Source organism: Thunnus thynnus, chromosome 2 (assembly GCF_963924715.1).
Source record: "Thunnus thynnus chromosome 2, fThuThy2.1, whole genome shotgun sequence".
Classification (NCBI taxonomy): domain Eukaryota; kingdom Metazoa; phylum Chordata; class Actinopteri; order Scombriformes; family Scombridae; genus Thunnus; species Thunnus thynnus.
Window position 1 is genome coordinate 2,370,765 of NC_089518.1, and position 12,763 is coordinate 2,383,527.

The following is a 12,763-nucleotide window of genomic DNA, read 5'->3' on the forward strand; positions in this document are numbered from 1 at the left end:
CATCTGTCAGCAGCACAAAGAAACCTTTAATCGGTACTAGTCCATATACTCCTATATGTCCATGTTCAGGAGTGCATGTCCAGGAATTTTCCTCTATGGCCTGCTCCATGTCCAGTAAAAGGGACAGATGAAGTGTATGTTTTCCTTTATGTGACCATGTAAAAAAACAACCCAGTCAGCACCAGCAGACCGAGGAATAAGACAGACAGAAAATGGCAAGAAAAACTGAAAAACAAATGATTTGCAGCACTAAGTGTTCCAGTTTGTGCGCGCGCGCGTGTGTGTGTGTGTGTGGTGGTGGTGGTGGTGGTGGTGGTGGTGGGGGGGGGGGGGGGGGGGGGCAGAGCCAATCAGCTGCTCATGCAGATGACGTGCTGCTGTCCTACGTCAACCCCACCGCTTGTCAGGATCAGAGCTCTATACACACCGGGAAGAAACACACATACACACATACACACACACACACTCCCTCTCCGAGCTGGACAGCGCAGCCCCTGGCCCGGCAGCCCGGCAGCGGAGGACACATCCAGGCTTCCATGCGCTGCAGCCCGCTGTGACAGTGGACCTCATATCGCCTTACTTTGTGGACATGGGAGACATGGGGGATCCGCCGAAAAGTAAGACACTCGTTCGGTGATGGGATGCGATTCTGGAACTAAATTCTTCCCAACTTGAGTTGACTTAGTTGTATTGTGATGAATGTATACAGAACATATTTTCATGGCCTATACTGCATTTTATAGAAGTGTCAGAAAAGCTTTAAGTCAACGGATGTTAGCTATAGACTTTTTTCAGGCAATGTAACAACAACAATAATAATAATAACCTATTAATAATCATCATCATATTATTTTAAAGCCATTTGGTACATTATTGGATGAGTCTACTTTAATCAGCGAACAGCTGTGGACAGTGTGTGTAATGTGTCCTGCTCGTGCTGTTCTTCTAGAGAAGCGGCTGGTGTCTCTGTGCGTTGGCTGCGGGAACCAGATCCACGACCAGTACATCCTGCGGGTCTCCCCGGACCTGGAGTGGCACGCCGCCTGTCTCAAATGTGCCGAGTGCAGTCAGTACCTGGACGAGTCCTGCACGTGCTTCGTCAGGGACGGAAAGACTTACTGTAAACGGGACTACATCAGGTAGGATGGCCGGGACGGGACGAACGGGACGACCCCCTTCAGATATACACGACCGGAGCTGGAGCTGCATGGCGATTGGAATTATTATTGTAAAATATTTACATGAGAATATTCGGACAGATTCAAGTCACAAGGAGTTCTGATTTCAGTGGGCTAACATGATTTTAAATATTGTGATTAACCATCTTTATTGCTACAACAACTTGATGTAGTGCATCCTCATAAGATATGTCAGTATGCCATTGTAGGCTATTATGTTTCCATCACATGCATTTTAAAAACCTGTAACAATGCACATCAGGCCTTTAATCAATGATTCCGATCAGCGTAGCATCCTATAAGTCCTGCTTTGTGACAGATGGACATGTACAAAATCATTAAAAAAAACATCCTGACTTGAGTTTTTTTTTTTTTTTTTAAATCATACAGCCTATACATTACTCACTGATTTGGGGTTGTTATTACAACACGAGAATAATTATTAGATTACAACTTATGACAAAATAATGCACAATGTCGATACAAATATATAACATCGTTCAGAAAAACAACCACTAGAATTTTCACAAGGTAGGCCTGTGTCATATGGGCCTATGCCGAATGCCACCGCTGTTGCTAATATGACAATAATAGTAGTAGTAATAATAATAATAATAATAATAATAATAACAATAATAATAATAATAATAATAATAAGCTTCATCATCATCATTGCTCGCTTTTTCAAAATGGAAATATCGTTTCACAGAAACAAATAATGTTTATTTGTCTATATAGAAATGTCAGTAACTTAGCTTACTGGAAACCAACATTTATTATCATTATTATTCATATTAATATTAAGATTGCAATTATAATTACAATTATTATTATATATATTGGTTATTATCAAGCCAAATTATCGATCGTGTCATTTCTATGGTTACTACAGCCTATAGATGTTATCATTAGGCTAGATTTGTGCCTGAGCTGCCTGCAGTCAAACTGATCGGACCCCTTGTGTGTGTGTGTGTGTGTGTGTGTGTCTGTCTGTCTGTCTGTCTGTCCCACAGGTTGTATGGGATTAAATGCGCTAAATGCAACATCGGTTTCAGTAAGAACGACTTCGTGATGAGGGCCCGTTCCAAGGTGTACCACATCGAGTGTTTCCGCTGCGTGGCCTGCAGCCGGCAGCTAATCCCAGGGGACGAGTTCGCTCTGCGGGAAGACGGGCTCTTCTGCCGGGCCGATCACGATGTGGTGGAGCGGGCCAGCCTGGGCCCCGGAGACCCGCTCAGTCCGCTGCACCCCGCCAGACCACTGCAGATGGCAGGTAAAGTCCCGGGGAGTGGGAGACAGGACAGGTTACTGCAGGTAAAGGCTAGCTGAAATCGACTTTTTCTTTTTTCAAAGCCTTTTTCCGTAGTTGGATTTTGTCCAGCTGCTCCTTAAACATAAACTGTCTCTCCGAGTTAGACTCAGATGTTTCATGATAACTTTTTAAAACTGCATCTCTTGTATTCCACATTGCAACTGATTTCTGTCGAGGCGCACTGAGACACAGAATGTAATGTAAGGGTGATTTACTGGCCATGTTTCATCTACGTTTTGATGTTGGCTAAACGCCGTTCCGTCGCGGAGAAGCTGCTCTTGGTGCCATAACTCACAAGAGGAGCTTTTCTGTGTACATATTTGTGTGTGTTCATAACGTTGGTGTTTTCTGTTGGACTGGTACTGGTTTCTGCTTCTGTAGCCTAGATATTTGTTGTCTTTTGGATTTCCTTTTCTACATACCAGTCAGGCTAGTCTCGGTAGATTAGATTTAGTTGGCGCTGCTGTTAGAAATAGCCTATACAGGTTATCACTGCTGGAGGATAAATGCAGACCATTGCTGTGGATACGGGACACGTATGGTCAAACTAGAAATGCTGCACAATGCTCTGATTGTCTGTGACGGGTTAGATGTTTTCTCTAGTAAAGAGTAGGCTAGCCTGCCCTGCCGTATCTCCATCTGGTCTGGTGGTTTTATGACCTTGGATCAGATGAGTCAGTAGGTCGACCAGAGCTGCGCTGTTCTTCTACATTCAAATCCTTCTCCTGAAATCATGACATGTGGTCATATTTAGAAGACATTTAACTCAGGACTGTTTTAAGTAGAATGGACAAACGCCATGTGGTTGTGGCTATTTTACAAAAATGCTTGGATATGATCTTTAATAGGATCAAGCCTATAATGTTAGCAACATTGTGTTTGGAAAGTAGTCTATTACTACGCCAGTAAAGTTTTCAGAACAATTAAAACAGACTCATAATTGGCAAAAGTTGTGCATCGTGAGTTGTGGGCTATGGCTATTCTTCTATAAATCTTGTAACTTGTCCGTCCAGATACAGCAGTCTGTCCTCATCTTTATCTGGGCTTGTGACAGATAAATTGATGTTGCCTTCTCTGGGCTGTTTTCCCGTCCTTTCTCAACAGCAGAACCTATCTCGGCCCGACAGCCCGCGCTGCGGCCTCACGTCCACAAACAACCGGAGAAGACCACCCGGGTCCGGACTGTACTAAACGAGAAGCAGCTGCACACGCTGCGAACTTGCTACAACGCCAACCCGAGGCCCGATGCCCTGATGAAGGAGCAGTTGGTGGAGATGACTGGCCTCAGCCCGCGGGTGATCCGTGTCTGGTTCCAGAACAAGCGGTGCAAAGACAAGAAGAGGAGCCTGCTGATGAAGCAGCTGCAGCAGCAGCAGCCCAATGACAAGACGGTAAGAGGACGAAGCAGGCTGCAGCAGCCTGACTGAACTTGAACATTTCATATTCACATTATGCTGATTATGAACAGGCTACAGTAGGACAAAATGTATGTATTTTGTTCTTAGACAATAGACAAGCCCTAAATGTTGCAACTCTCTCCCTTTCTTACACCGTTAATCAAGATGTTTAACCCCTGAGTAAATTTAAGGTATCCTTTATTTACGCTTGCAAAGTAGTCTATTATTTATAAAGCCCCAGCACTAACTTTTCCCAGAGTATCTGACAGGGGCGATGTAAGGTTCCAAATGTTTATATAAAGGGATGCGCGCATACACTGAAACATGATGAAGGCCTGGAGCTTTTTTATCACGCTCACACAGAGCTGTGATGTCAAGCACACCTGCGCAAAAGCGCCAGTAAGTTATTTTCATGTTTCTGTGTATTTACGTCTTTGTTTATTTAGCCTACTTATTTATTGAGTGTTCTGCTGATTGACTGGTGGAATCAATTTCAGACGACCCCCTCCCCCCAACACACACGCGCGTGCACACACAGACACACACAGACACACACAACCACACCCAGCCACCCACACTGCATCATCTTTGATCACCCACAGTGAAAGATGTGTAGGAATATTCTGGGTGCTGACCACGAAGGGTGTTCTTGCAGAATATCCAGGGAATGACAGGCACCCCGATGGTGGCGGCCAGTCCAGAGAGGCACGATGGCGGCATCCAGGCAAATCCGGTGGAGGTGCAGAGCTACCAGCCGCCCTGGAAGGTCCTCAGCGACTTCGCGCTGCAGAGCGACATCGACCAACCGGCCTTCCAGCAACTGGTGCGTTGTTTTTGTTCACTAAGTAATTAAGCAACGCATTCTTTAAGTGTATTTATTTGCTTATAATATACAACAACGAGCTTATTAGACAGTGCATTGTTAACATTCGATGTTCAGTGCTTCCTTCCTGCAGACAAATATATTTTTATCCGTATGGAAAGGTATTTTAAGGAATTTGATCTGCATTCAAACCACAATTTACACTTTTCATGAAACTGGCCTTCCATGGAGGAGCTTTTTCTCCATTCCTTTGTTATTCAGTCATAATTTCTCCGTTGGTATGAAGATGCGCATTATCACATCTAAAATGACAGAATGGGTTCATGTCGGGACAGATGCCCCCCCCCCCCCCCAATATGGTCTAAAGCAAATAGTTGTTTTTTCCCCAAGAGAATACGAACAGGTTTTATTTGTTTGTTTGTTTTTTTGACAGAGCAGAATAGGAAGATCTGTGCTCATTTTAATGAAGCCGTTACAATTGGTTTACATTGTGGATTTTGAGCATCCTAGACTACTGATGTCAGTCATCTAACCGTCAAATCTTGTTCACTAGTTTTCGATTAAATGTATATTCTTACAGATAGGCCTGTTTGTATTTTGGCTAGAACACTCTCGGAAAAGGGGACTGTTCACTCAGTGATGCTCCAAGTGAGAAAACAGGCCACAGGCCCACTGATGGCTTTTAAAATTTTAGAGATAAATGTATTCTATCCCATTGTATTTATTTCCTCCGGAGTGACCCATCAAATACATCATGACACAGACTCCTGAAATCTCCTGAAATTAGCTCCAATGTAGAGGCGCGGACGCTGCAGGCGTTCCTCCGCCATAGAAGTGGATTATTAGCATGTTTGACACGGACAGGGATATGACAACTAATTCATGTGATCTTGGGTGGCGGGGAAAGCTGAACTTTGTTTGGAAAACAGTGTTAGTTAAGGACCAAGATAACGATGGAGAACTATTTCATTTAGTTGAAAACCAGGGTTAAGATCTCTGCTATGGCTAAATAAAACATGTCCATAATTAAGGTATTATCCCCAGCAGAACATTCCTACTACCCGATTAGCTGAGCTCACTTCGTGGTCAGAATCTATGGTGTTTATTTTTTCTTTTTTACCCCACAAGTTTCGATGTTATTTTCCAACCTTCTAGGTTGCCACTGTTTTTTAATTTACGAAACAATTAGACGCATAGACTTGAATCTTCAATAAGACAGATAATCCATCAGAGCAAACATCAGGTCTGCTTTTATTATAGTGATTAGTGATTAGTGTTCCTTTGCATTGCAGTACAAATCAATGTGCAATTAATGTACAATTAATAACATTAATCATTGTTAATCAAACTTTGACAGATGTGACAATTAAACTCAAACAATTAAAGTTACATATCTTTTCAACTTCAATTTCATGGGTAATTATACCTAGTGAAATAATTGGCTGCAGTGGCCTTCGGCATGCTTTGGAAGTACTGGGCAATGATGTTGTAAATGAATTAAAGCATGTAGAAGAAGCGGTATGATCCTTGAAATGCGTGTATCCATATAGCGCTATTATCTGCCCAGCTTCTCGGTGCAGCCTCCATCCCTCCTGGAGAGAAAAATAATTTGCGTTTCAAGCCATGGCACACACTCCTCTGTTGTGTTTCCAGATGTTTCTGACCGTTGTTTGTTGTGCTCTGCAGGTCAGTTTCTCGGAAGGGGGGCCGGGTTCGAACTCGACGGGCAGCGAGGTAGCGTCCATGTCGTCTCAGCTTCCAGACACGCCGAACAGCATGGTATCCAGCCCCATCGAGGCATGAGTAGAGGTCGCATGGACGGACTGAACAAACCGCCCCTGTTCATCCCATCCCTCCCGACTGCACCAAACAACTCCTGGTTGTATTTTGACACTGTGAAGACAATCATGGGATTTTACCGCAGCGACCCACTCCTGTGTCCATCCAGACATATGCGTCATCATGACCGGTGCCGCTTGTTCACACGCCTGGTTATAGTTTTGCCAAAAGAGAAGACATGAACCTGACTCCATCGATAAATGGGACCTCTGAGTAGGAGAAAAATCTAAACCCTGCACTCTCGAAATGCTGTGCGCTACTTTGAATAAAAAATGACCGGTGATTTTTTTTAATTCGGTAAAGGCACCTCATCATTACAATAGACCTTTGGAGGGGGACGGCACTGCTTTTCTTCATCTAATTACACGATTCCATCATGACCCAAGTACTAAAGCATTTGCAACAAGGTATACCTCTATTTTGCCACAAGCTTCGTGGGACATTTGTGTGAGTTAGTGTCCGTCCGAGAATATTTTTTTTCTTTCCCAAAGATGTGTATAATTAAGTTAAAGTTAGCCCTGGAAGAAAATGTTTGTTTGTTCCCGTGCAACAAAAATTATTTATTATTTATTGTCGACAAATTTGCCACCTTTTGTGTAACTTTCTTAACTGAAGTAAAAAGAAACAAAAAAGAATGTAGTTTGGTTTGTGGATTTTCTATTGCAAATTTAATGTCTCATGTTTTCTTTAATGATTTACAAAATAGGACAATGAGGAGAGTTTTATTGTATCTAAAGGGATTTTTCTGTTTGTCAATATTCCCACGAGGTGGAACATCAGATGGCTGGGTGGATTGTTGGCTGTGGTTAATTAGTTTTCAAGTTGGTGCAGGTGCTGTCTCAGTTTTTGCTGCCTACCTGCTTTAGAACAAATACTGCAAAACAGCTTAATCTTAACAAGGCTGCTGACCTCTTATTTTCTTGAAAAAAGTGATAAAGTCTGATTCTGAAATTAGATTATTTTTAAACAGATGAATTTGATTCAAGAGATGTTAACAACCACGTCATCATCTTGATTGTAATGCTGTGATCTGACCTCATTTTTACATGACAGAGTTTGAAAATTCCAACACAATGGAGACTGGCAACCCAGTCATCAGAAGAAAACGTTGGCATTGAGCGTCTATGCAAACCACAGAAACGTTGAATATATATGTTTCAACACGTGAAATATGTATCATATCAACACTTCTACAAACGTTGCACATTAACATTTCTACCCTTTGAATAATGATGTTTTATGGTGTAACAACGCTGTGGTTAAGGTCTGGTTAGGTTTAGGCACTTGGTTAGGGTTAGGGAAAGGTCTTGGTTTGAGTTAAAATAAAAAATCAAAATCAAAATAAAAACGGCCGATGTCTCACGAAAAACACACGGTTTTCTCGCCAGAAAAACGGCTGCACATGTCCTGACGTCTCGCTAAAAACACCCACCCGCTTTTGTCGGTTGAAACGGGAAGCGGACATTTGTTTCGAGATGGTCTCGAACCGTGCTCTCTGCTGACTTCCAACTTGCCTCCAAGAAACTTCCTTACCATCCATTTGCCCCTCCTCCCCCCGGGGGAAAGATCAGCTCATACAGATCGCATGTGAACTACGTCACTACAAATGTTGAGATGATACGTATTTTGGAAATGTTGATATGATACGTTTTGTTGACAATTTGATATGATACGTTTTGTAGAAATACTGAGATGATACGTTTTGCTGACATTTTGATATGATACGTATTGTTGAAATGTTAATATGCTACGTTTTGTAGAAATGTTGATGTGATACGTTTTGTTGAAATGTTAATATGCTACGTATTTCACGTGTTGAAACGTAGATATTCAACGTGTCTGTGGTTTGCAGTAACGTAAACTGCCAACGTTTTATTCTGGCGACTAGGCTGTGACTGCAAGCACAATTATATGATCACAACATTTTTTTGTGTTTTAAGATAAATCTAAAATGAAATAACTTCCGACAGATATTCCTGGCTCTGTGGCTTTTGGCCATCAAACATCTGAGATAGACATAGACAGAAATATTAAACAAATGTTTAGTTTAGAATGGAAGTGTCTGACGTTTTGATCCCATTTGTTACAAGAATAATGCATTTGTTGGGATTTAAATTTTTTTGCATCAAAACTTTGTCAGAAATTGCTTTTCTTACTCTTCAGCTATAACAAACATTTATTGCTATAAGAATATTTGAAGTCACAATTTCATGATGAGGGTGTTAAGATTTGAGAGGCTGCACAGACCTTGCTTGCCATTTTAACCATTCCTACTGATGTAAAAAATATCCCGCAAGTACCACAACCATTTAATTTTTACTTTTTATAAAGCTGGTTATTGTGTGAGGATCTGTAAGAGCTGTGTCAACCTCATAAGCAGGAAATATTATATCTCTAAAAAAACACTCAAATCTGACCAGGTAATGTTTTGATGTGTCAAAAACCAAGCTTTACTGTTAAAACTGTAGTTTCTGCGTGTGTGTGTGTGTGTAAATGTCTATGCTGATAGGGTTATAGAACTGAAGGTTCACCGTCCTCCTCTGAAACCTTAAAACTAAGGGTTCTCACTGAAAATCTGTAATTTGGTTAATGCAGACACGTCATTTCCACAAGTTTGAGATTGTTCACTGAGATCCAGAAAAGACAGAGAGAGGACTGTTACTTTGCTCAGTGACGTCAGTTCAGATTTGCAGAAACCACACTTCACAGCATCTTACCTGGAACTGAATTTACAGCCAAAGTTGACTAAGAGTTGTAAGATTTTTTTGACTTACTGAGTTGCTGATTTAAAAGAAAAAAAAACAAAAACTGCCAAATTGTGTCTCCAGGAACATTGTCCCTCTGAAGGTAAATACACTCAAGGGGGCTCTCTTTAAATCGAGCATGTATTGTGAATATGTAAAGACTACATTCTATTTGTGAATACTTATGGCTATCATTTTCCAGCTATAACTATTGACAAATGGCTCATTTGCCATAAAGACAATACACAACAATAGAAATTGACTACAAATGTTTAAGTTGACTAAGACCCAAACAACTGCTTAATTAGCTAAGACAGGGCATTGAACACACCATAAATGTTTTCAAAGCATTTCTTCCTCTCCAAGAATTGAGCATAAACCATGAACTGTTCAAAGAGGGAACACCAGGAAATAAAATGCTTTTGTCATGTTATCTTTATTGAAGCTGATACAATGAAATACAAATGATGTTGCATGATGGGAAAAAAAGGCTGCTAATAACTAGATTAAAGACATTTTTCATTCATTTTATCATTTTAATTCCCTTAATTTAGAGGGTTTTTTGATTTTTCATTTTTTCCAGAACTGATGTATGCCTTGTGAAAGAGTGCTTGAAATTACTGAACAAAAGAAAGCCAACTGCTGCTGGCCTTCATCTGGGATTATAAGCAAAGCATATTCTACGAAGTCAAAAATGAGGACACAGCAGTCAATCACTGAAGTCTATTCAGTAATACTGCAAGGTATTGGAAACAATGACAAACTGAAAATATGTTTGAATTCTGCTTGAGTTCAAGTGTAACAACTGTCTGAGGCTGTCTCCCAGTGCTTCACTACCTCTGTGATAGTGTGCCATCCTTTTTAAATCTCATACTTTCATGAGGATAGCATGCATATTTGTTAATAGCGTGTCCAATTGTTACTGAAAATGAGTTGGCAAATTTCCACTGGTCTGCCTTTATCCAGAGAGCTATACATTGTAGATGTTTTTAGTAGAAAATAGAAAGAGAAAACATTTGAATACAATACTGTTGACTAGTGTTTGCTCTGCAACAACAGCGACACTTGTCTTTATCGTAGATAGCATGACTACTCTACATCCTATGTGAAATTGATTTCTGTATAAAAATACAAGTACATTCAGATGGAGATTATCATTTCTTGAAAAAAGGAATTAAAGCAAATGTCCTTTATAGCAGGTACTTTAATGTACAATATATGGATAAAGGATGACATCTGTACTGGATTTGTTTCCGAAAAAGAGGGCAAACACAATGTCCTGTTGAAATTCAGGTGGTGACCATGAAGGGAGGTTACCACCAATAGTACCACCTGTATCAGTTTGCAATGGGGAAACTCACACCAGACGCTAAATTCAATGATCAATACAAAAGATCTTTCATTAGTTGATGGAATTGCTCAAAATCTTCAGTTTTCTTCTTTTTAGGTTTTATGAATCCATTTCAATAAAGACACTGTCAGTGTTTTCATTTGACAATGCTGTTGAGTGAGCACAAAACAAATTTGTATGATCAAAAGACAAGATTTGACAGCATGCTGGAACAGACTGGAAAGCTCTGAACAAGTTTTCAAAATGAGCAAGGACAGGGGGCTATATCTTGGTACGAGTGTGTTGCTGGTGGCCACAGTGAGGAAAATGCCACACACACTTTGCCTATCTGTCTGGTATTACCATGTCTCGCCTTGTGGAGAGGTGCAGTAGGGGGAATGTTACTGGCAATCCAGCAATACACTGTAATTTTGGTGTCAAGATTCAGTGCATTTTGCACCTTTTGCCTCCTACCCAGAACAGGGTAACAACATACTGCACAGTGCACCTATGCACCCATATGGCACCCTTTCTATGTATGTTTTTCTTGTCTGTTTTGCTTTCACCCTACACTTAACAACCATTAAAACATGTACAGGCACCCGAAAGATATGTTTTTATCCAAATGTGGCATTATGGCAACAATTTCACACAGCAGAGTAGAGATTAATGTCTGATTATCAGCAGCAGCTGTCATTCACAACAGCTTTTACGCTATATGAAGGCTTTCTCTTTCAGTTTATTGACTCCCCACACATCCATTTGAAGATGGGCAAAATGTTTTTCATTTGCAGTAATTTGAGTGATGCATATTGGGGTTACATAGTGCAGCTGATATCCACTGGTTATCTTGATTAGATCTGGCACAACAGGCACATAACAGATGGAAAACATCCCCCTGTTAGTGACTGTATTCAACAGCTTTCTAGTTCAGATGTAAAAAATATCAGTAGTGTTGCAGATGGTGACTTAACAGAATAGAATTAAGGCAAATGAAACTTCTCTCTCCTCTTTACATCACTGATTTCCCTGAGGATTGTCCATCCTCATCACTCAAATCAAAACCAAAGGCACTGACTTACTGCAGCATCCTCTTCTTTCCATTTTAATTGTGATGTCGTAAGGCTTGTAGGCTGTAAATGTGGTTATAACATAATGATTGTGATTTCATATTAACCTGTTCATCATTAGGCATGTGAAACAAGATGGCCTTGAAACATGAATTCAGCATCAAAAGGGAAATCATCTGCCCTTGGCAGCATAAATGTATTATTTTTCTTCCAAATCTGCACAATTTGGATGACAATATAAGGTTCCTCTCAAGACAAACTGGTCTTGACTCTGCACCTCATAACCAGACCAATGAGGAACCCATGCGATTAGCCATAATCAGAGCAGTCTTTAACATATTGAGACCATGTTGCAAATAAGTTTCCCACTTTTACATGTTATCAGTTGGATTTTTTATATTGGCAATCCTTAAATATATCATATATCATTGCAACCAGCCTTGCTGATCCCTTTCTTTGTAATTAGGCACTATTTCAAAAGGTCCTCCATGTATGTTTTTATTTCCGTTTAAAAAATGACCCAGATAAGCATTTTCTGATGCCCTTATCAGTAGGAACAGTGCTTTCCAAAACTGTTCAAAAACAAATCTCTCTTACAAGAATGTTTGTTAAAGTTTGTATGACAGTTTTCTCATCTGCCACCAATATGGTTGATGTTTAGTTGCATTGAGACACCAAAATTACTTGGTTAGGGTTTGGCAATTGTAATGTTTTGGATTAAAAGGTTTGGGAATCTTCATTAGCATGGTTAAAAGAATACTTACTTTGTTGACATTAGGGACATTAAGGAAAATTGTTTCCTTTCAAAGTCGCACAGTTGATCCATCCTCCAACGCCTCCTTCCTATGAAGTTTTGAGTCTCTTCTGCCTTTGATCTGGACAGGCAAGAATCATAATTCATAATTCAATAGAGCAGTGGAAACTCCAGAATTTACCTAGAGGTGAAAAGTGTAATGCTGTTAGACTCTGTCCTCTAAGTCCTCTAATGTCTGGCTACGTCCTATTGCAGTACATCTGCTTTTACATTACTAGAGGCATAAAGTAACTGGGAAATTACTGACCCTAAAGTC

General features: G+C 40.5%; 1 protein-coding gene across 2 annotated transcripts; it reads left to right on the forward strand.

Moving 5' to 3' along the window:
* Positions 1-479: 479 nt before the first annotated feature.
* isl1a (ISL LIM homeobox 1a) lies at positions 480-12,468 on the forward strand. 2 transcript variants are annotated; one of them, XM_067600067.1, is made up of 6 exons: positions 480-617; positions 950-1,139; positions 2,192-2,451; positions 3,595-3,881; positions 4,543-4,710; positions 6,397-12,468. In XM_067600067.1, the coding sequence occupies exons 1-6, from the start codon at positions 590-592 to the stop codon at positions 6,511-6,513; spliced, it is 1,050 nt and encodes a 349-aa protein (XP_067456168.1). In that variant the 5' UTR covers positions 480-589; the 3' UTR covers positions 6,514-12,468. The 2 variants fall into 2 exon arrangements, with proteins under 2 accessions (XP_067456168.1, XP_067456169.1); XM_067600068.1 differs by having other exon boundaries at positions 3,598-3,881.
* Positions 12,469-12,763: the final 295 nt, after the last annotated feature.

Coding starts and splice junctions, on each gene's coding strand:
- isl1a (XM_067600067.1), top strand. CDS start 590: ATGGGAGACATGGGGGATCCGCCGAAAA. Junction 2,452..3,594: donor CAGACCACTGCAGATGGCAG/GTAAAGTCCCGG, acceptor CTTTCTCAACAG/CAGAACCTATCTCGGCCCGA. Junction 3,882..4,542: donor AGCAGCCCAATGACAAGACG/GTAAGAGGACGA, acceptor GTGTTCTTGCAG/AATATCCAGGGAATGACAGG.